This window comes from Pungitius pungitius, chromosome 13 (assembly GCF_949316345.1).
Source record: "Pungitius pungitius chromosome 13, fPunPun2.1, whole genome shotgun sequence".
Classification (NCBI taxonomy): Eukaryota; Metazoa; Chordata; class Actinopteri; order Perciformes; family Gasterosteidae; genus Pungitius; species Pungitius pungitius.
The window spans coordinates 8,299,428-8,323,874 of NC_084912.1; the positions used below are offsets into that span (position 1 = coordinate 8,299,428).

The 24,447-nt window shown below is 43.8% G+C and overlaps 2 protein-coding genes across 5 annotated transcripts; one reads left to right on the forward strand and one right to left on the reverse strand.

Moving 5' to 3' along the window:
• The first annotated feature begins 252 nt into the window (after positions 1–252).
• mat1a (methionine adenosyltransferase 1A) lies at positions 253–6,809 on the forward strand. 2 transcript variants are annotated; one of them, XM_037464796.2, is made up of 10 exons: positions 254–525; positions 1,978–2,055; positions 2,161–2,283; positions 2,614–2,726; positions 3,412–3,555; positions 3,751–3,876; positions 3,963–4,055; positions 4,135–4,317; positions 4,434–4,567; positions 5,322–6,809. In XM_037464796.2, the coding sequence occupies exons 1-10, from the start codon at positions 459–461 to the stop codon at positions 5,422–5,424; spliced, it is 1,164 nt and encodes a 387-aa protein (XP_037320693.1). In that variant the 5' UTR covers positions 254–458; the 3' UTR covers positions 5,425–6,809. The 2 variants fall into 2 exon arrangements, with proteins under 2 accessions (XP_062422604.1, XP_037320693.1); XM_062566620.1 differs by lacking the exon at positions 5,322–6,809 and having other exon boundaries at positions 253–525; positions 4,434–4,571.
• On the reverse strand, positions 533–24,283 carry zgc:154058 (Transmembrane protein 150A-like). 3 transcript variants are annotated; one of them, XM_037464797.2, is made up of 8 exons: positions 24,131–24,283; positions 23,437–23,679; positions 20,284–20,331; positions 19,662–19,748; positions 18,620–18,687; positions 13,983–14,110; positions 11,090–11,267; positions 6,384–10,605 (listed from the first exon to the last, which is right to left on the reverse strand). In XM_037464797.2, the coding sequence occupies exons 2-8, from the start codon at positions 23,499–23,501 to the stop codon at positions 10,331–10,333; spliced, it is 849 nt and encodes a 282-aa protein (XP_037320694.1). In that variant the 5' UTR covers positions 23,502–23,679; positions 24,131–24,283; the 3' UTR covers positions 6,384–10,330. The 3 variants fall into 3 exon arrangements, with proteins under 3 accessions (XP_062422605.1, XP_037320694.1, XP_037320695.2); XM_062566621.1 differs by lacking the exons at positions 6,384–10,605; positions 11,090–11,267 and adding an exon at positions 533–866; XM_037464798.2 differs by lacking the exons at positions 6,384–10,605; positions 11,090–11,267 and adding an exon at positions 12,026–13,541.
• Positions 24,284–24,447: the final 164 nt, after the last annotated feature.

The window sequence follows — 24,447 nt, forward strand, 5'->3', positions numbered from 1 at the left end:
TCACAAGCAGAGATGTCAAAGCTGGTGAGGACTAAAAACACACACACACACGCACCCACACAAACATCATATTGTACACAAGAGGTTAATAAACTGTTATCACCAGCTGCAAATGCCCTCCCATCGTCCACTCCCCCCTGGAATGGACTGTCCCATGGATTCACATGACAAGTGTGTGTGTGTGTATGTGTGGAGGGGGGGGTGATTGGGTTGTGTGTGTGTGCGTGTCAAAGAGAGTGTGCGCGTGTGTTCTCTTTACCATATATATTGGGCCATGTGGACACGGACGTGGAGTGTTGTAGGATAGACTTTGTATTGGCTGCAGGGCTGCTGGCCTCGATTTCTTCATTCATCTCTTAAAAACAACCAGCAGGAATAAAAAGCAGCCTGTTGGAGGGAACTGGGGAAACTTTTCTTCTTTAATATCTTGCAGAGTACGTGTCCCTGTAGGAAACAAAATGAGTGACATACTGGACGAGGGCTCTTTCATGTTCACATCGGAGTCCGTAGGAGAAGGACATCCAGGTGAGTCTTGTGTGCAACGCAGGGACGCAAGCTATTAAAGTGTTAACTATATATTTCTCTATTTCTTTAAAGAAATAGACATTTAAAAAATGTTTTAAAAAAAACATATTTAACCTTTACTTATCTTATTCACAGTGAAATATTGATTCAGCCTTTCTACCTAAAGTGTAGAAACATGCATTAAACTCGATGCTAGTTGGATAACGTGTCCCAAATAGCTCCACGGTACTGAGCATTTACTCACAAAGCACGGTTGGTATTCCATTCACAGCCACACGTGTTCGCCGCCCCTCACTCCCGTTCTCACTTATGGGCAGCAGGAGGTGAATGTGGATGACGCACTGGTGTAGGGTTACAGGGAGGAAAAAGGGTCAACCGGACTCTATCCTGGGATACAACTGGCATGTTGACGTTCAAATTGGGATCCTGGACAACGTTAATGTAATGTACTTAATGTAAAGTGACCCTTCACTGTTCTCTGTGGATTTCTGATGGATGTGACTCATTCAAGCAAATAAATTGACAATACTTTGCGTTGATGGAACATGATTGATAATTATTGGTTTGTAACACTACTATTTCCAAGTGTATCTTATATATAAGTGTTTATTTGTCAACAACTCCTTCTCTCCACCAATAAGTGGAAATATATTTAAATACAGAATTATATGATTATATATATATATATATATATATATATATATATATATATAATTGCTAAATAGTCCTAAAATGAAAAGATAAGCGTTACCCAGATGTTCAGAGTTAAATCCTAATGATACAAGCTCAAATGTAATCTCCTCCTTTTAGACAGTCCACCCCCCCCCCCACCCCCCCCACAAAATATCTTACCAAGTCTACTGTGGTTAATCAATAATTAGTAACTTCAGTCAAACAGTTGGGCAGCTTTGTTGATGTTTTTTAATGTAACGTTTTATTGAATTAAGAACACATTTACTATAGAAAGATATCATACCTCCCAGGCATGATCATCATTGACTTTCCAGGCCCTGTTTGTACGTGCTTGTGGCCTTGGTTGTTGGGAAGTTTGAAGTATTGCTAAACAAGCGTTTTCATTTGATAACACATCTGGTCAGTTCTCACAGACTGTGATGTCATTTTTTTGGGATCAAAGTTACACAATCTATCAGGTGCAGACTGTGAACCAACTGCAAAGTCAAACTGACTAAAGATCTATTTATTGGATTTCACTATATCTCAGAATTTGTATTGAAATTATATTTTTCTTCATGTCAAGCCAATGCAACCAAATATTTATGTTGTTTCTAATGACATGTGCAATCCAATCAAAGTGATAAACTAAAATCAAACACTCTTCATACTTGGAATATTATGTGTAAACCTTCAAAGAACTTACAGTTATAATATGACACATTTTAAATCTCTGTCCTGAATCTCAACCTTGTGTTTAATGCTTGTTTTTCTCCACAGATAAGATTTGTGACCAGATCAGTGATGCCGTCCTGGACGCCCACCTGAAGGAGGACCCAGATGCCAAAGTCGCATGTGGTGCGTGAACTAACTTCTTATTTTTTTTAAACAATGCACACCTGTGTCCGAAAATGTTCTGTCATGGCATCTGTTAGAAAGCCTATATAATAATCTTATTGACAGAGACGGTGTGTAAGACCGGCATGGTGTTGCTCTGCGGGGAGATCACATCTCGGGCCAACGTGGACTACCAGAAGGTAGTGAGAGAAGCCATCAAACACATCGGCTACGACAACTCGGACAAAGGTGAGAAAATCACGCCAACGGATGATTTGGATGTCAACAAAAATCTCCTGTAAATAACTAAATATAAATATGCTTCTCAAAAACACATCTGAGTTTGAGTGCAACATTTAAATGATCCTTTTTTTAATCAAATATATCATCGATATAACCATTTTATTGTTAGGCGGTACCAGTAATAAATAGTTTTGCCTTTTATCTTTTTTACCCCTTATTACACATTTGTGTACATTCTGTCTAATATCACCCAGATATAATATATAAATAATAAAAAATATGTTAATATGTTTTAGTGATTTTCTCTCTGCTCCGTGTTTCTGTGTCATTCCACAGGTTTTGACTATAAGACGTGTAATGTGCTGGTGGCTCTGGAGCAGCAGAGTCCGGACATTGCTCAGGGAGTTCACATTGACAGAGAAGAGGAAGACATGGGAGCCGGAGACCAGGTACGGCAAATGCAATAGGACATTGTGTCCTTTGTCTCATGTCCACTGAAGGGCTGGATGAAGTCAAGTATCATGGTTTGTTTGGCACATAATTACAGTGAAAGAATTGACACATTACAGTACACAAGTACTCAGATGCTTTACCTTAAGTAACCTTAATATTTGAATTCTGCATAAAAGGGGATTCTTTGACTGATGCACTAATAGTGTCCCATCATTGTTCACAATTCACTGTTTTAGCTGGCTAAGATAAAGCTAGTTTTATATTTGACGTATAGTTATATCACAAGATTAAATTGAGATCATAAACAAGGCTTGGGAAGTTAGTACTTGAGTAAATGTATTTGTATATTCATGTCATCACTTAGCTGTAAGATGTAAGATAATTAAAAATATAAATAATTGAATTAGGTTTTGCAATATCTATAATTCCACATCTAAGAATGTAAATTCCTTCTCAAACATAACTTTCTCTAAAAAGCATATTAATCTTACTTTATTCATCTATTATTTTTACTTTAAGAAGTCTTTTTGTTCATCATATTATTTCATTTTATGCCAATATAACTGCAGTGCACATGAATATGTGATCATTGTCTATCCTTCTGTTAAAGAGCAAGCATGAATACATCCTGCCGATAATGATCTGTGTCATTATATAGTTTACATCTCTGTGTCTTTGCAGGGTCTGATGTTCGGCTACGCCACAGATGAGACCGAGGAGTGCATGCCTCTCACCATCGTCCTGGCCCACAGACTTAACTCAAAGATGGCTGAACTCAGACGTAGTGGAGCCATCCCCTGGCTGCGTCCAGACTCCAAAACACAGGTGCGGGTTACGGGTTATGTGTATTTAATGCAGTCAAAATAGGATTAGGATTATTATCCTGAAGTTTAATTTGGGTCACTAAAGCAGCTAAAGGGAAATTAGGTAAATGGGAAAGAACTCTAGATTAAGTTGGTAATTATAACATATTTCAACATGGTGTCCTCTTTGAGATTTTTGAGTCCTTGTGTCTCAAAGGTGACCGTGCATTACGACCAGAAGAACGGAGCTGTGATCCCCAGGAGAGTTCACACCATCGTGATCTCTGTCCAGCACGATGACTGCGTTTCTCTGGAGGAGCAGAAGAGAATCCTCAAGGAGAAGGTAGAGCCTCATAATCCCACCTACTGGCCTCTGACTACGGTATTGTTAAGGAAACAACGGTTTCACCGCCGCACCTATTCAATCAGGTGATCAAAGCCGTGGTTCCTGCTGAATACTTGGATGACAAGACCATCTACCACCTCCAGCCCAGCGGTCGCTTCGTCATCGGAGGACCTCAGGTGACCATCACACACTTGCTGTGCATTTCATCTAGAAAAAAAAAAAGACTTGTTGCTCATCCTCTCTTCTCCCCAACAGGGTGACGCTGGTGTGACAGGCAGGAAGATCATCGTGGACACATACGGAGGGTGGGGCGCTCACGGCGGCGGAGCTTTCTCCGGCAAAGACTTCTCAAAGGTGGACCGATCGGCTGCCTACGCTGCTCGCTGGGTGGCCAAGTCTCTGGTCAAAGCCAAACTGTGCAGGAGAGTTCTGGTTCAGGTGAGGACACAGTGGCAATCGTTCACCCATCCGGGCACAAGGAGGGGGCGGCGTAGAACAGACCAACAAGCTGATAAAACTATTTCTATCTACCTGCTTGTGCACGTGTGTTCCAGGTGTCTTACGCTATCGGAGTGGCCCATCCTCTGTCCATCTCCGTGTTCACCTACGGTTCATCCGAGAAGTCAGAGACGGAGCTTCTCCAGATCGTCAACAACAACTTTGATCTGCGGCCCGGAGTCATCGTCAGGTAAGCAGGATAATCGGACATCTTGATCAATTCAAGGCTCCTTCTTTAAGCCACTACGTGGGGTTTTTGAGATATTCGGGGGATCTTTTAACTGATAGCATATGTTTTTATTTTTGCAAAATAAGACATTTGTTTTTTTACTTCCAGAGGGCACCAAAGTCAAATTGGGATTAGTGGATTTAAGACAGTGATGCAGTGACAGATCTGGATAAGCATTCAGTTGTTGTAGCGTATGCTTTAGTCATTCAAAATGATTGACAGAAAACATTGTAGGTAGATGCTACATTATTATGAATGCATTATCTCAGGAATGAATGGAGGGAATATCTTCAAATTTGGCATTGAACCTCGCAAATCCCATTTTGGGCCTTTTTCTTGCAAATATTTAATAGGATTCAAATATGGATGTAATCTTCAATTTCACTGGTTGGGAGAAGTGTTGAATCCAGTATTCAAGCTGCAATGCTAAATCATGACATGTTCATTTTGCAAATTGAAATAACTGTATACCTTCAGCCAATCCTGTAACAAAATGAATATTCACACACAATTTACCACAGAACTAATAAAAGGCCATTGTCTTAGCTCACACACTGGTAAATAATTTGCCCATTTCAAATGCTACTTCTACTAGGATTAACTCATTTTCATAAATTATTAGTTTATGTACAAAATTCAAAGAACACATCCACAAACAATATGGGTATTACCCTGTGATAGGCGTATGTCCTGATGTTGCATTTGTTCTCTCTAGGGACCTGGACCTGAAGAGGCCCATCTACCAGCAGACGGCCTCTTACGGTCACTTTGGGCGACCGGAGTTTACTTGGGAGATGCCCAAAAAGCTTGTGTACTAAATTCCTTCACCTGCTCGTCCTGTTCGGCTCATCTAGTGGCTACGTGAGAGTTTTTTTCAACCTCCCTTCCTCATTCTACAACCAATTATTGGTTGATGAGAAATATACTTACAAATATTAATCAGAGATAAAGATAAATGCATCTACCACACTACAAACTGTGTTTTTACCTCAAAGCTGTGAATATTCATTTACGTGACCAGTATCATGGTCTTTGACAACAGACCATGATACAATACTTCATGAATGACTATTCTATCAATATCAAAGTGATTGTTGCTCAGCCAAAGGCTACACTTTAGGTGACAGATGATATATTTATGCCAAGACCGGTGTCGGGCAAGTTACTAATAGCGGAATTAAGTTTTTTAAATAATATGAATAACATTATTTCGAGTTTATTATATCACTGCAGCATCAGGAGGTAACAGGACACGGATGTTAAAGGGGACACCAGGCTGCTACAATACAACAATGCAGACCTACTGACCAGATCTACACTCATTCATTCACATGATTACAGTACCGCTCAACACTAATCATGACGGAAAATTTCCTTTTCTACGTTCATTTCGTAATTCATTTTGTAATTAGTGCTATAGGAAGTTGTTTTCCCTGTTACAATCACATCATACAAGACAAGTGAGCTTTAATCTCTTGAGCATATTGAAAATAGCCATGCAGTCTAGTGTTGCAACGTGGTCCCACAGTCCGTCGTCCTATAAGTGCTTTATTTCAATAACAAGCTGCTTATATTTTGTCTGCAGCTCAAGTGGTCTCTGATTTGTATTTTGTTCTTTTTTAACCTTCAGGACTGTCAGTAGTGTCTCTTTGCTCTCTGCAGTGGATTACCAAACTGTATGGTGTTGAGAATAAAGCATTTATAGCCCTGCAAATGTCTTAGAATTGCTGCATTTTAACCATGTTATAAGCTTATGTTGAATACCTTGGTTTAGATGCAGATATGCTTATATATCTTACATGTTGTTAAGTTTTACTCAATGTGAATTGTTACGTTGCAGCTCTTTATTGTAGATTGAGATCCTTCCACTCGAATTTAGATTTAGTGTTTATCAACATAAAATTCTAAACAGGGCATTTAGAAAATGTTATTTTAAGTCAGCTTTCAAGATTTCTTAAAGTATTTATAAAATTATAAAATATATAAAAATCTTACATTCTGAATGGATTTGAGATTGTGAGCAGTATTCAATTCAAAATGTCATGTCTGTGGGAGTTTAGGGTGTAACATCCGGTGCCTTCAGTTAATGCCAACGTTGTTTTGTAAAAGAGGTTTTTCTCTATTTAATGTGTTGATTTTCTGTCTTTGTTGGCAGAGAAACCAAACAATGTAAATAATTAATCAATAAAGATAATTAAAAATGTGTTGTCCTCCCCAATCCACAATATGCAAGCTTAGAGTGATGTGACATGCTATTTATTTTATTTTTGACATACTATTACTTTTATGCCATGCTGTGTTTGTAGCTGCAGTGTTTTCTAAAGTACTATCCCAGTACATTTTCATGTTTATGACATGCTTTCGGATTCATCTTTAAGATATTCTCTGCATCATAAGAAAGTGTGAATCTTTCATGTCCTACTATAGCACAGCATTCTATACATTTACTATAGTTTGACTTTACATCTGGATTTTCATTTAATTCATACTATTGAGATTTTTTGTTCTTTAGGAACCATACTATTTCTTAATACATACAAGCATGACTTAATACTATCCTGTGACTTTTTTTCAACATACTATAGACTCGGCTGCCTACGCTGCTCTCGGATAGAAAAAAGTGTGTCAAAGAAATTCAGTTAAAAAAGTAATAGTATAATTCGTGGTTCTTTTTTTTGTCTATTTAATGTGTTGTTCTTCTGTAAACTATTGGTGGAGAAACTGGACAATGGTAATTAATCAATGAAGGAAATTCAAGATTAGAGTATTGACAGCTCGCGTGCATTACATGGAGCAAATAGTTATTTTAAAACAGTATTTATTTATTGAACATTAAGGCATTTATATTTAGACTCACAATCATATTACTTTCAAAATAGAATTTACAACCTAAACCTCTTTGGTTTTCTTAATTAAAACAATATATAAAGGCACATAGTGAGCATTTTGGATTTCAACAGAGTTAAACAACAGCTGTTAATTTGTCAGAATGCTTTCACCAACAATATACTGATTGCGTGGAGGAGATTCTTGCAGATGTTTAACCATGTTGGTGAGAGCAGCATAAGCATTCTGACAAGCTATACAGGAAGGTTTATTTTTCAGCATTATGGACTCTTGATTAACAAAAATAATCTATTATATGATGGCTAATCACTTATATTAAGCAAAACATAGCAAATCGTCGTTAATAGAACAAATGCCATTGAAACAACAGAAGGCTGACTCGAGCAGAGTTCATTCCGCTTTGAACAATGCAGATAGCTGGTGTCGTAACATTTTCCTGAGTGCAGAGGTCAGACAGATCAGTAAATGCTGGAAAGAAAGAGCACAGAAGGTAGAGCGGTTGATATGACATGAGAAGGACACCTGACGGAGATTGGCAAATGTGAATCTGAGGCTTTTAAAAGACATTTCTGTAACGTTTAACCGGAAACCAGGGCGGTATGCGCTGCTTCTTAACATGCATGAACCTGTCACTTAAATTACAACTTAGTAAAATGTGTAAATGATCAAATGTTTCTTGCTAGAGCAGCACCATCATTTAGCACTCAAAATGCATTTACTGGGACTTTTTAGAGGAATGCGTTTTGTAAACATACTGTATGGTCACAAGATGCCTGGGAGAAAGTTCTGAAGATCACAGCTGAACTTAATGCAGAAGCACAGGCAGGAGGTCACGTGATTGGCAGGACTTTGTTCAACTTTCTTTGTACATTCAGAAGTAAAACTAGAGCTCATTTGGCCTAAACCTGACTGAACATTCACCACTCTCTAGATACAAAAAGGTTTCAGTTAGAAAACAAGTCGTCCTGTGACCTGGGCACTGACGTTACAGCTCCAATGCAATACGCTGTTTGACCAGCAGGCAGAGGCAGAGTGGTGTGTACACAGTTTGCACAAGCTGTTCCGCGTTGGTACCACACTGTTAAACTCTGCCACACATGTGGCCGTTAGTGGTATGTCGGAGTAATATTTTCCCTGCATAAAAGCATGCCAACAAGACTCCAACTGTTGTAAACCCTGCGCTTGCTCCCCCCCCCCCCAAAAGAGAGCTCGGAATGTGTTGCTATTACACAGAGACGTTAAACAATCCCCCAAAAAATAAGCAATACTCTGTATAAGTAACCAAGCACAGAATGTAGGGGGAAGTCCACAAGTGCACAGAGGAGAAAAAGACAGCATGTAAATGAAATGGTAGTGAGAAACTTATCCACTTTGGTATTTCTGGCCATCACAGGTGTGCCTGTGACCTTCTGTCCCTGCTCCTCGACTGTTGGCAGTCCATGCATCCCACGCCTCCATTGTACTGCTTTCATTCATCTTCATCATCATCGCAGCTTAACAAGGGGAAATGACAGGAAGCGGCCTCGTGTCTCTTAGCACCGATGCCACACAGATTCCGTCAACTCAGTTATGTCTTGGATGACGAATTCCTTTGTTTTCCAGTTAGACATGCAGAAAAAAAACTAATAATGGAGGATGCAAAGAATGAGTAAGAAGGCAGAGCAATGGCGGACTATTCTGCTCCTCCATGTTGGAGCGCTGAGATGCAGAAATACGTCCATAGGACCTGGGAACATGTGTGATGCCCCCTCCCTAAACTCAATAAACCACAGTGCTCTGGCTTGAATTAGCTGGTGCGCTTTTGGCCTCTGGACACTGTATCGTCTCCCTTTCATATTCCTAAGTAGAACTCTAGAGACAGGAAGTTGAATCCTTTGGAGCTTTACGGTTGATCAAATGCATTTATCCCAACAGCAAGACATCACGTTATGAAGGTTAGACTTAATGAGCCGCCAGGTCTTTAGTCTGTACGGTTTGCAATTCAACCCACAACACCGTTTGCTAGTCGTGGGTCCCTTGGCTTCTTAAAACACATCCATACAGATACGGAGCAACGTGAATACCCAATAAACACCTGAAACGCAGTCCAATGTTCACTTTCCGTTTAGTCTCGGCTAACCAACTCCTCCAGCTGTACTATTTTAACAATCTTCACACTGGCAACAAAGTAGCAGACGGTTCACTGAATAAGACAAAGGCGCTCCAGCAGCTACAACCTTGGAATGTAGAGTGATTATTATTCTGTGGGATTTGTTTGTATAAAAAAAAAAGTATTGCTTAATGCAGGTTTGAGAGTTTGCCAAATGCAGAGCGCTGCCCCGTTCTCTCCCTCCATGATTGACGAAGACATTTATATACTTAACCTTTGACACCTTTTCTCTTAGCTTAGTGCATTTTTACATTCCCTCGTTGGAAAATATGCTTGACATTGGCCCTGCTGTAACACTCCCTCTCGGATATCTCAGCAGCTTCACTCCTTACGTACGCTAAAAGAATCATGGCTGTCGGCTCGAGGAGAAATGGGCCATGACCACTTCTACAAGTTACATGATCTCTGCGGGGGGGGGGGGGGGGGATACATTTTCTTGATCTGATTGACAAAGTACCCCACTGCTGGCCAAAGGACTAAGTTGGGAGGGAATTTTGGTTTCACACTTGTGCAATGTGCAAAATACATACAAAGTTCTTTAGAAGACACTGAGCTCTGAGGCGAGCAAACTTAACACTCCACTGTGGCAGCAGGTGAACCAACCCACCCCCCGACCCCCCCAACCCCTCCCCTCGGGCCCTGAGCGTCCACTGCGCCGGCCCGACGAATGTGGCTGGAAACGAACTGTTTAGACGAGCAGGTTGAAGGGGATGAGACGAGCCCGCCGTCTAGAGGATGGACATGTTCTCAGGTGGGTGTTGATGTGGCTGCGAGTGAGCATGTAAAACCGGCCCTCCCAGTGATCCCAGCGGGTCCAATTTGTGTTCTTTCCCAGCCGGTCCCAGGGTCCCCCTGGCCAGCACCAGCATGGTGTCCGACGACACGCCGGCAAACTCGAAGGCGAATGTGCCGTAAAACAGCATGACGATGACGCAGTAGACCCATTCGAAGATGGCTGAGGCGTGTTGAAGGACGAAGCTCTCCTGACAGAAAAACACGCCGCCTGAGAACACGGTTAAGGACAACAGAGAAGCGGCGTGGGCTCAGCATGCAGCCTCCGATGGATCCGATTCACCTCGGTGAAACTCTTTGACCTCCGCTACTTGGAAAATGAAAACGTCGACTAAATACTATATTATCTCATTATGAAATGAAAAGGGCGTCAAAAAGAAGGGCAATAATTGTATCTTAATCAACATCCTCATCTACCTCTACCTAGCAGGAAAGCACATTAGCAGATTTCAAAATATTGACTCATCACAGCAGTGAATGTTACATGTGCTACACCATCTACGCTATACGTCTTTTCTCCTATAGCCGTAAAACACGGCTCATAACAAGAAATACTGGATCTGACTATGAATGCTGGGGGGGGGGGGGGGAACCGTAGTTGCGATACACCGTGAAGGAGATTCCTCCTTCCTAATCTCTCCTAGAGCACTTGACAGCCTCGAAGGCGGCCACCTGTCCGTGGCTACAGAGGATACTGAGCACCAAGGCCACGAAGGCCAGCAGGGCCATGGCGAGCCGCAGGTGGGCCACGTTGTACTCCCCCTGGGTCTTGGCGAGCCGGTAAGTCAGTGCCGACTGCAGGGACACGAACAGCATACCGGTGGGGAAGGCGATGCCTGCTCCGACATAGTGGAGAACTTTGGCATTGTCCACCTGTCGTATTGGGAAAAGAGACAGGGGTTACGTTCAAACGGGTCAGACAAAGAATACACTGAGCCCGCCCTTTGGCGGCAGACTTTATTTAAAACGGACGACGCCATGTGGGAACGATCAGAGACGAGGGGGGGGGGGGGGGGGGGGGAAGAACAGCAGACAGCTTCCGCGTCAAGCTGTTGGGTCCGATTAGTCATTGTTGTGCAACACTTTGACCAAAAGCCACTAAAAAACGTTGTAATGTTTTAGTTAAGGGCCGACAAGAATGACTTGAGAGGGGGTGATGGGAAGTAAGCAGCGAGCCACACCAACGAACGCCTTCTTATCGCCCCTGGTCACAAGTACAATAAGAAACTGCTCAGGAGCATGTGACCCCCCCGACACACACACACACACACACACGTCAGATGTACTGAACAGAGCAGATAAGAAAGTCAATGGAGCGTTAACCAAAAGCTAGAAACACGTCTCCGAGGAGAAGACTAATTTAGGTGAATGACACAATCATTTCCTTGGCTGACGCCTTGTGGTTGTTACTCTGCTCCAAGTAACTCTCAGGGATCATTAGAGCAAGAGCCTACAAGTTATTTAGTTTGTGGCTTTTAAGCCATTTGTTCGTTGAATCGGCAAGTACATACTGAACATTCTTGTGCAGAAGGCTAATCCCAGAAGTGACAGGGTAAGATTGCCAGACAATTTAATATGACAAAACCCACACAGAAAATAAAAGGTTTTTTTTTTTTTTTTTCGGGCCCGTCTGTGACATCTCCAGATCTGGGAGTGAAGATGGGAAATGAAACAGAGCGAGGTCTTTCGCAGACTTGGATGTGTTTGATCAAAAAGCAGTGTTCTCGGGGGGATTTCTATTTCAGTCCAGTTGCTTTCTCGGTGAAGTGGCTGCTACAAAATCTCTTCCACTGCATCGAACTGGCACTGTGGGGGTCTTGGTGTTGTATTTCTGCCAATTTGTTTGTCACTATACTCTGTAATGGAAAAACACACTCACACACACACACAAACAACAACCAGATGTCTTGCTCCCTTGGTTCCTTGATATTCAAACCTACATCCAGCTTCTCTATTGTGACAATGTGGGGCTTGTACAAATAACTAATCAGAGTTTTTCCAATGATGATGCACAAAAAAAAAGCAATATGAAGATGGATTAAAAAACAAAAAACATTCAGATATTTTATGGACAAAAGGCAGATTAATCGGTAATGAAAAGGATCAATACACTGCGATGCGCCGTGACCTAGATTCTATCCACCTGACGGCTGATGGGTGTTTTAAGCCTTTCCTGTTCTACTTCACGGGGAATAGTGGGCGCCAGGATGTGGTGACAAGCCAACTGACAATCACTTTGGTTTAAACTTTCATTTTCTCAAACAAACGTCATTACTTGAAACTAGATCCAAGCCAAGATCAGTCTTATTTACTGATGGGGAATAAACCTAAAATATTATAAATCCCCCATAACCGTCTTCATGCACATATTACTCATACTTAAAACTTTTACCATGGGCCTTAAAATAGAAATACTACAAAAATAATCTCCACATCACAAAATTATTTGTATCCAATTGTATCATGAAGAGCTTCATTTATTATACTTACTATTTATAATTTTTAATACTTTCATTTATTCTTCTCGGAGACAAAACATACATTATACATCACCTGTAGCTCTGTCAGGTGTGATAATAATATATATATTTTAATTTGTAACCAGTTGTTTTTATACAGATTAACCCAACAAGATTTTTTCTTCCCTCCTCCTCCTCTTGCTGAGCTCTACATGTCACTCCCCTCGACCTCCTTGGGGCGTCAATGTGCTTTTCCATCGTCTATTTGTGTGCTTCTTGGCCAAAACCATTGGACCACCTGACAGGAAAAGGGGCCAAACCGCAGCAGCGCGACAGACTGAAGCGCGTTGTGTTTCTGGTTTGCTTTCACCCTCTCTGATCCGTCGGGTTCATCCCATTTAGGCGTTTTGTTTACTCCTCCTTCCTCCAAATTGTTTGTGGCGCGGTGTCTCGTCTCGGGTTCTCTGCCTCATTATGCTTTAAAACAGTTTACCAGTGACATCTGCATTTCCACCCCACTGGAACGTGCCAGACTGCAAGAGATGCAACGTGGTGTACGTTCCGTTCCGTGCCCGGTTATAGACGGGGGCCCCTGGTAGACACACCCCGTCTGCCCTGTCCTCTCCGTATATGGCACGACTCAATGACTCACTGGCCCCGGGCTTTTCCCGTATAATTCCTCCCAGTTCTGCAGAACAGATGCCCCGATCGAGGAGCGGGAAGAAGACGGCGCACACTCCGGTGACCTGTTTCTTCTACTTCATCTCCCTCATCAGACAATGAACTACAGACGTGAATAGTTCCACTAAGATGTCAGCTTGTGTGTGCGCTTAACGTTTTCAATCACAAAAATATCCAAATGTTTCTAATTGCAAAAAAATATGGAACATATTGGAACAAATATCCACGAAGAAAGAATTTAGATTAGATTTTGTCACTTTAAGTATCAAGGAGGGCAGTGCAGGATTGGGCTTATAAAGTCTGAGTCATGACCACGGGGCTGCAGGACTACTTGTTGCAATATATATAGATCTTCAGATCTTCTGCTATTGATGGATTTCATAATTTACTGCAAATGTACTAATACTAATTATTGTTAGTATTACTAAAGCAACCTGGATCACCGTACCTGAAAGTTGCCCACCATGATGAGTCCAGCAGCACAGATCCAGCCTGTGGAGAGACTCGCCGTGTTGAGAACACAGTTCTGGTGCTTCTCAATGACATGGGCGTAGCGGAGCAGCACAATCACCGCAACTACAGCACGAGGGACACATAAAGACAGTAACACATTAACACTCCTGCACGGTGAAATGCTGCATTGCAAAAAAAAAAAAAAAGGAAGAAAAAGCAGAATAACACTTATTCCTGAAAAGTGCACACAGTGGACACAGTGGGTGATGGGTGTCATTAGTTCACAAGGCCCGGCTTGAATTCCTCTGCCTAACAAGTGGGAAAACGAGATGCAGGAAATGGCGGGAAATAAGAGAGCGCTAATGGGGCGGGGGTTGGTCCGACTCTTGCGCAAGATTAAACGGCGGCGGGGAACAAAGGACAGTATATGGGGACAGATGACTGCTGATGTGCTAATGGGCTGTGACTGGGGGGGCTGTGACTGGGGGGGCTGTGACTGGGGGGGCTGTGACTGGGGGGGCTGTGACTGGGGGGGCTGTGACTGGGGGGCTGTGACTGGGGGGCTGTGACTGGGGGGCAGTGTCGGTGCACCGCGGGGCTGACTCGGCTTCTCTTTGTTGGCTCCTGGCGGCTGGTGCCCGACGTGGGGCCTCGCTGAAGCCAGAGCAACAAAATAAAGAGGCGATAAGGGAAGAGAGGAGACTGGGAGGATTGGAAGGGCCCCTAATGGCTCCAACCTGAAGGCAGTAGATCGCCTCGCAGACTAAACTGTTGTCTTAAATCTGTCACTGTCTGCGTAAGGAGCCGTGGTCACGGAGAGGAAAGAAAAACGCCAGTGCAGAGCGTAACAATGTCGAGCCTTGTCTCCACTCGCCAGGGTTTGGATACGATGAGGCCCCCGGCTGGCTCTTAGCCAGCGTCTCGATGAGGACGAGGCTGTTGCGTTGTTAAGGGTAATACAAATTTTGAGTAATGTTGAGTAATTTTGTGTTAGTGATTTTCTTCTACCAATTGTCAAATAGTTGCACTGAGTCAACAATGAACTTAATTGTGATCGAAGTACATTTTGCTAAATTATGTGGATATTTCACAATATATAGTATGGAAATAAATCAAATGAATTGAGAAAAAAAACTAAATTGAACACCGTACAAACATAATGTAACATCTATCTGAAGCTGATGTATTTAGCGGTTTTAGATCAATATCACTATTGTTCTGGCCTTTAGAGTGAATGTGCTTGTTTTATTTCTCTCCGTTCCCTCGGCACTAAACTCATCTTGGCAAAGTGATTTCAGTAACAATCATGGAAAAACAAACAGCAGTATCTCTCTGAGCGGGGAAAAAAAATCACGTCCATGTCTGTTCCTTACTCATTTTTCTTTTTTTTAAATGGAGAAAGCACAAGAAAGTCAACGCATTTCATTCGATTACGGCCTCCCTGTCTCCATGCCGCAGTCTGGCGGGCTGTGGACTTTTCCGATTCCGATTAAATTACCTCTGCATCATTTCAAAAGAACTCTGAACTGGCATTCAGCAGTTGAAACAAAAATAAAGTATGCTAAGCCCAAAAGGTGAAAAAGAAGGAGGAACACATTCATCATCACTCTCTCCGTGAGGACACACTGCATGCTTTTTCTTGTTTTGTGCTGTGCTCCCTAACAGCACATTTCTCTGTGGCACATTCCTTCCCTGGGGAGGCGCGTCGTGTCGATGGGTCACGAGCTGCTACGTCCAACCAGGTCACACGTCTGACGAATAAGCGCCACGGCGGAGCTCCACCTGGCTTCAGACTGTCAAGAGAAGCTGTTGTCCGACAGCTGCTCGAAAGAAACGAGTTCAATGAGCCCCGGCGTCCCTTCCGCTGTCCCAGCGTTGTCCCCTTGCACTGTCCCAGCGTTGTCCCCTTGCACTGGCCCAGCGTTGTCCCCTTGCACTGGCCCAGCGTTGTCCCCTTGCACTGTCCCAGCGTCTGTCCCCTTCCACTGTCCCAGCGTTGTCCCCTTCCACTGTCCCAGCGTTGTCCCCTTCCACTGTCCCAGCGTCTGTCCCCTTCCGCTGTCCCAGCGTTGTCCCCTTGCACTGTCCCAGCGTTGTCCCCTTGCACTGGCCCAGCGTTGTCCCCTTGCACTGTCCCAGCGTCTGTCCCCTTCCACTGTCCCAGCGTTGTCCCCTTGCACTGGCCCAGCGTTGTCCCCTTGCACTGTCCCAGCGTTGTCCCCTTGCACTGGCCCAGCGTTGTCCCCTTGCACTGGCCCAGCGTTGTCCCCTTGCACTGGCCCAGCGTTGTCCCCTTGCACTGTCCCAGCGTCTGTCCCCTTCCACTGTCCCAGCGTTGTCCCCTTCCACTGTCCCAGCGTTGTCCCCTTCCACTGTCCCAGCGTCTGTCCCCTTCCGCTGTCCCAGCGTTGTCCCCTTGCACTGTCCCAGCGTTGTCCCCTTGCACTGGCCCAGCGTTGTCCCCTTGCACTGTCCCAGCGTCTGTCCCCTTCCACTGTCCCAGCGTTGTCCCCTTCCACTGTCCCAGCGTTGTCCCCTTCCACTGTCCCAGCGTCTGTCCCCTTCCACTGTCCCAGCGTCTGTCCCCTTGCACTGTCCCAGCGTTGTCCCCTTGCACTGTCCCAGCGTTGTCCCCTTCCACTGTCCCAGCGTTGTCCCCTTCCACTGTCCCAGCGTCTGTCCCCTTCCACTGTCCCAGCGTTGTCCCCTTGCACTGTCCCAGCGTTGTCCCCTTCCACTGTCCCAGCGTCTTCCCCTTCCACTGTCCCAGCGTTGTCCCCTTGCACTGTCCCAGCGTCTTCCCCTTCCACTGTCCCAGCGTTGTCCCCTTGCACTCTGCGGACGGACATAAAACCCACCCATGCTGCTCTTCGGTGGAACCTCACGTGCACCGACATGGACACAGTGGAAGGGGGTGAACATCCCTGCTGTCACACGCACAGACTTGCTTTTTGCATCCACATTAGGCGCTTGAGGTCTTATGTGTCAAGTCTTTTATATTCAAACCATCTGCAGCAACGGTGTATTGACAGCGTGATTCTAAATCCATCTAGTGTCTTGTATTATTTTCTTACCATATGGCAGGTTTTTTCTATTGGTGGAATTGTAACAAATAAAAGGAGGACAGTTTTACCCTAACAAAGCCAGACACAAACAGTCAAAATATTTACATTTTTAACAGACTGTCTTACTTCTATAACACACACAATTTGTAAGTAGTAACGGTCGCTGTGCACATAAACACAGCTTCACTCCTCAATCCAGTGAACTGCCATCTCAGTTGAGCAATGGAGGCGTCAGCAAAACGAGAAATATGCAATTGTGTGCTGGTTTTTTGTTGAGCTGTAGCTCAATGTCCCAACGTTTGACAGCCACATTGATTGGTCGCCACATCACTTCTTTCTGAATTGGCTCGTCTGCCGTTGAGTAAACTACGCACAGTGCTTGGGGAGCATATCTTCCTCTAAGGCAAATACTTGGATGTACGCGAGGTCGACGAGCTGACTCCCCCCGGGGGGTCGTGGGTCATGGTTGGCTCGCGGTGCCGATCAGATACTGGACTGTCACTGCTGCCGGAGCTGAATTCCACACTGAGCCGCGACAGTCTGGTCCCTACCAGGGTTTCTCAAGCAGTAGTAGTCGGACTAGAAATACACAGAGAGGCTACCTCATTTTTGGGAGAGGGGGGGGGGGGGGACCAGAGCTGGCATTTGGAAGTCAACAACGTATAGCAAACAGCTCATTTTACACGGAAAAGGATCCTCGCCCCCTCGTTTTCCTGCCTCCCTCTCAGATGTATCGGGCAACTGTCCCGAGTCAGCCAATCAGCCGGAGGAACTGCAAGACTTAAATAGCCGCTAGAGGCATGGAGACTACTTATGAGAAGACAAACAAGGCGCACGCACACACACACACACACACAACATGTCTAACCCGCAGCTGGGAACCATTAAGTGGAATCAGAGCAGTCAGACCCACCAGCAGACGCAAGGAACGGGTAGACTCACAAAAGCTCAGTGAGCCGCACATGGGAGCTCATTCCCTCCTTTTTACATCATGTGTGTTTTCCCTGAGCCTAGGAAAATACACACTCACCACGTGCTTGATCATTTTTTTTTACAATTTCATACGAAACGATTTTCAAGTCAAACCCGAGGTCCATTTGACCTCCACTTTCCCCCATGTGGGTCAGTACCCACAGGGCCGCTTTTCCCTGGCTCTTGGTCAGTGTGGTTGTAGGTTTTGCACTACAAATATATTCAAGTCTTAAGATCAGCAAAAAAACTAAAACATGCCAAGTATTGATAACAGTATTTTATATACCACAAAGAAGTTAAACTATAAGATGATAGAGAGAAAATCATCAGCAATTAATTGCTAGTTTTCTAATTAGCAGACTAATGGAAAATTAAAAGTGCAAATCTTGTGGCTTTTCAACTAAGTTAAAAAAGTGAGATGGAGACACAGTAGAAATTGTGACAGCGTGTGTTTGTTACTAAAAAATACAGTGTGATTGGTAAAACATCCAGCACAACGTAGAATATCCACCATATAAAGGAATTAGCACTGTGTTTATACTCTTTAATGGTTTAGAAGGATTCCACCGCCTTTAAACCGGTTTCGATGCCTTACCCATGAACGAGCCTGTGCTGCAGATGAGGCTGAAGAAGCAGCTCTCCGGTGGAAGAGTCCCACATTTACTGCAAGAAACAAACAAACATAAATCAAGAGAAATGCATGAATCAACCTACGCTCGCGCCACAGCGACAGACCCACAGATTCCCCTCCCGCGTCGTGCACTACAGCACGTTGTTAGAGATGCGTTTCTGCTCACACAGCAAGGAAGTGAGAAAAGAGGGCCGACGAGGCTCACTTCCCAGCATCCCATCGTCGAGGTTTTGACTTTTGACCCACAGTGTACTCTCCTCTAGAATGGGAAGTGTTTCTAGGAGAGGAGAACCCGAGACCGCCAAAGCCGTGTCAGCTGACTGCAGACACGCACGCGTTCTTCAGTACATTTATGGAAGTGTTTGATTTCAGTTAATTACTTAACAACTACATAAATGCAAGATGTGCATCTTTTCCACCATTGCGCATAAACTGTTAATCAGTAACATCACCATTTCTACTTCTCCATAGAAGTTTCACATGTAGTTTGAGGGCTAGTGAATATGTGTGCTTATATAATCTTTTTAATTTTTTTTTTAAACACACACACAGCAGTTATTTATATGCATTTCTGTAAAATTTGTCTCCAGAATTTTGGAACAAAACTGTGAACAATATTAAACTGTCCTTTGATGCTCTGATCAGTGCGGGAGTGTCTTCATTTCCTCCCAAATGTAAGCCAACGTCTTTCCCTCTCTCTCTCGCTCTCTGGGTCTCTCTCTCTCTCTCTCTCTCTCTGAACTGCCACGGTGGCAGGCAGGATATTTCAGCCCCAAGTTATTTTCAGAATGCACACTCTCACTCACACACACATTCACTCAGGAGAACAGTCTCCTCACTTCTCAAGCTCACTTGCTTTTTTATAAACAATGTGCCATGGGGGGGGGGGGGGGGGGTCATGTAAAACAATGGGGCGGTGTTCCTGTTTTTAAATCACCAGACAGAAACTAGACACAAAGAGAAAACAGAGGTAGGGTTGGGTTCAGAGAGGGAGGTTCTCACTGACCTGATCAGAGGTACATTGTCTAGTGTGCAGCACAAGGTTGGCCCGCTCTGCAAGTACAGATCCTCTTCACACGACTGGTTGTATAACCTGGAACATCAAGCATCACATTGGTACAACTTCAATCCTGCTTGGTTAAAAAAAGAGAAGAAAAACATAGACATGTTGCTTGGAATCTAATGTAAATGTTGTCGTCGTCACATTAAAGAACAGTAACAACAGTTCCTTCTTTCTTACGGTCGCCAAGTCAAAGGCTCACTGTGTCATCAAATATCAGTTCTGCGGTTAGAGATTAACTCTGCGAAATACAGTCGATCACTCATCTGCAGGGGATGATTTATGAACTAGCATTCAATTGCATCGTCATTGCAATTAGATCTATGTAATGCACCACAGTTTTATAGTTTGGTGCGTGACGCGGATTTAGGAGCTTTTCTGTGAAGTAACCGAGGAGATGATCCCATTACGTTTAAGTAACAACCGAGTTAACTGCATGTCCTAGAGAACAATACTGGGAAACACAATGACAAACCACCAGGTTATACTCCAAGATTCATCAAGTGTGCAGGAATCAACAGAGGAACTGTATATATGGCAAAATAAGAGGATCAACCAAGCCACATACCAGTTATCCACAGGGCAGACGTGTTGGTTGTACAGGGCCATGGCATACCTAGGAGAGAGAGCGTGTGATGAGCCAAAACTAGAAGCAGGAATCATGCTTCCTGCGGTTTTATGAATACAGTGCCAACAAAAAAGACCAATATTTCTGAATATTCCAATTACAGGAAATTAAAGTAACAAACATAGGCAAAATATTACTGGGACCCCAGCGCTGCCACACAAGTGACACAGACAGCAGGAGAGCCTTTTCACTTCCGAAATGTCATCCGTTCCTATGACTTGCCACTGAGCTGTTTAACCTGCAGGATTGGGTGACCTGACATTAGAGTTTCTTATCACTCCGGTTTGTGTCATGGATAATCCAACAATAGTGTGTATTTGGCCGGGTCACTGACCAGCTACTGACCTAAGAGCGGTCAATGGCCAGAGGATCAGAAGACTGTAATATGAAAACTGAAATCCAACATTCTACTTCCTATAAAACGTATTAAAACAATTAAACTCAAACATAAATGGAAGTTTTGCGTATCAGATATTTGTGTCAGTAATAAATTAAGAGGACCGATTTATATTCTGATAAATCGGCATATATGATATTGCCCCGTTGGTCCAAACTGTACTTTTAAGATCGTAAAAACAAGAACAACATATACATTTACGCAGGCTATCTTTTAACACAAATTCGGGTTGGGTGACGTGAGATTAAAGGTGGCAAAGAGGAACTGTTGGGGAAAGTGTCTGAAAATGTATCTTTATGCATGTTATTGTACAGTATGGGGGATCAAATCAGATAACCATCATTGCAATGACAGCTAATCGCCTCACTTAATCCTGATGTAGGCCAATCTAAAGGCATTTATGATGGTAAGAAATCATGTGGCGGTGTCTATTTGGTGCTCATCATGCTCATCTTCCAAAGTGTGAGCAAGCTGAGGTAAGGTCAGCTACGATGATATGATTTTTGTATTTGGCGTCTTGCCAAATCTGGAGCCTGTTTTTTTTTTTTTTTTAAACATTTGGTCAGCTTCCAAAGCTGAAATAGCAGCAGTTCAGCTCTGGGACGTTTCTAAATAAAAGGGGCCTTTTTAAGCGGTATAAGAAACTAAAGTTGTGCATTCTGGAGGTTGAGTAATAATAGGTCTGTTTACATAATTGGACCGCTATAAAAGCTCAGCAGAGGCTGTAAACGGTAATTGCATGCCTCGGAGCAATATATAGGTGGAAAAGAGCCTATTTTGTATTTAGGGTTGGACATGGGCTTCGACAGAATGATCTGCTATGGCCAATGAGAATGACTGAAAACAACACATCGGGAATGTATTCAGCAGTGTAGGAACTGTAAGCACTGTAAGCTAAATAAATGCTTAAAATCTATGTAAAATGTTTACTGCAAGACATACTGCTCACAGCTATGGTGGAGCACATTGCTTAATTCACAAAAGGTTAACTAAAGAAAGCCAACACTCTTGGGTGGGCACAAGCCTTCCTTTGCCTCCCAACGGACCTTTCGTATCCTGTACATCACAGCCACCAGATGCCGAGGGGAAACGCTCCTTACGTTCTCCAACAACGCCTTCCAATATTTACCTTACTCCCACCCACCCACTCACTCACCCACAGTGAAAAAGGAAGTTATGCAACATGGCCAACCTTTGACATTCCACAAGGACAGAAAAAAGGGCCACGGCTGCTCTTAGAAACAAGGCGCCCTTGTCAAGGTAACGGGAAGGAAATGGGGTTTAAAAGGAACCGGGTGTCGGCAGCATTTGGCATCTTAACTTTCTACCTCGGAGACAGATATCGGAGCAAGAAAGAAATGTGCAGCACTGACACAAATGTTCACCTGCTCATTCTCCAACTCACTGTTGGTGTGAAGCAACATAGACCTCGTATACTCCAGCACACACTCACAGACAAACTGTGAAGCCGCCATGTTGACGAACACTAATTGGTGTACATAGTCTCAGTTTTGGCATCCAATGAAGACGGCACACTCCCCACGGTACCGATCCCAGATGCAGATGACAACAATCTGGAACTGGGCCCTCTGTCTGTCTGTCTGTCTGTCTGTCTGTCTCAAAGCATAGAAGAGAGCTGTCAGGCCAAACATAACCAGGAGGTTGTTCTCAGATAGCATACTGCTGATGATCAAGAGATGCTGTGAGCATGCACATCTCGCCTTTAAAAAGGGAGGGGTGATAGTCCTGTGTCCCCAGGAATTATGCGAATAAATATGCATGTGTTGCTCGCCTGGAGGCAGGAGGCTATCAAAAGGATTTTGACAGAACAGATTTGAAACGTGTTACAATATCGCCTCGTTTTTACAGTGTGTATTCTACTCAAAACACGATTCAGATTCAAATCAGAACATTATGGGGTATGTGAAAGGTGATATATATTATAAATGCTAAAATATCTACGTCATTTTTTTATATTGTAATAAAAACTTCACTTTGAACGTGGCATGTTTGTGGGTGCCAGACGGGTTGAGAGTTGGGAGTCACAACCATCTCCGGGGTAAACAGAGAGTGGTCCGAAAAATGGAAAATATCCAGTTGTGTGGACAAAAATGAGAATGGGCAGACTGGTTCGCGATGATAGAAAGGTAACAGTAATTAAATAACCAACCACCAATAACTCATTACAGCCAAGGAAGGCAGAACATCAGCTCTGAACGCACAACATGTGGAACCTTGAAGAGGGCGGGCTACGGCAGCAGAAAACTACACCTGGTGCCACTCCTGTCAGTTAACATTCAGGAAACTGCAATTTGCACAGGCTCACCAAAATGGGACAAAAGAAGATTGGAAAAACGTTGGTCTGATGAGTCTTGATTTCAGCTTTGACCCTCAAATGGTAGGGTCAGAATTTGTGGTAAACAACATGAGAGGATGGATCCATCCTGCCTTGCATCTACGTTTCAGGCTGGTGGTGGTGGTGGTGAGATGGTGTGGAGGATAATTTCTTTCGACCGCTTAGTAGCAATTGAGCTTTGTTTAAATGCTGCAGCGTATCAGAGTATTGTTGCCGACCATGTCCGTCTCTTTATGACCACGGTATACCATTTCCTGATGGCTACTTCCAGCAGGATAATGCACAATGCTCATATCGTGTCCATATGGACCAAAGTCTCTGAGGATTTTCGAATACTTACACAACCCATATCCCAGTGATGGTGAGAACTGGGAGGCTGACGGGCAGCATCATCCAGGGAGACATCTTCCAACACGTTGAGCCCCTTTCTTCTTTTTCCTCTTCGGCCAGCCGAGCAATATCTGCTCAGGTGGTACTAACATTTAACTGAGCGTGACTGGCCTCTGCATCGTGCCCAAAGGATTCATTTTGTAGAAGATGGAGGAAAGGTGGATGGGACCCTGACACCGATGTGTCCTTTTAGCTGGTGATAGAGAAGGGGGGTAGGTAAGGTAATTAGATAATGATCATCCAGCCTTGCAAATTGAAATAATGTACTTTTTTAATAAGGGTTTTATGCTCATGTCACTTCATGGTATCACACACAAGAGCACCTGCTGTAAATGCAATCAATATGCGACACTATCCATTCAACACATAGTACTTTGATGTTCTTTTTAGTTTTGAGGCGGAACGATGGGTTTATTGGACCCGTAATTTCTTAACTTTTAACAACGGAACATTGTTAAATTGGTTGATTTAACAAAGATATTGGTTCGCTTTTGAAAGAAGTTACACGATCGCGCAACGGAACATTTCGTAAGCTGCAGCCCGCAACTCGCGGCAAATGCTACCAGCTGCTCACCTTCACGCTTCCAGCTAAATTAGCAACAACGAGGAACATCAGAAGCAGATCCGCGACCCCCGTTACTCACCTTTTGGCTTTCGGTCACTTTGACCACGCGGACCTCGCGCACCTCTCGTAGTACAAAAGTATTCCACGCGGGACACAAAGGAGCCTTATTTTTGTATCAAATCCCCTTTGCTCTTTCCCGGAAAACTGTGATCCCGTTCTCCGTTTTTCGCTTTGAATTGCAGAAGGGGGAGAGAGGGGGAGAGAGGGGAGGGGAGGGGAGGGGGGGGGCTCAGTCTCACTGGAGCATCCAGCTGTTTGGCTCCGCCCCCCTAAGACCTGTAGCGGCGCGGCGTTCGCTACGTTGTGTCAAGTTGAGTCACGAAGAGAAGGTAAAGT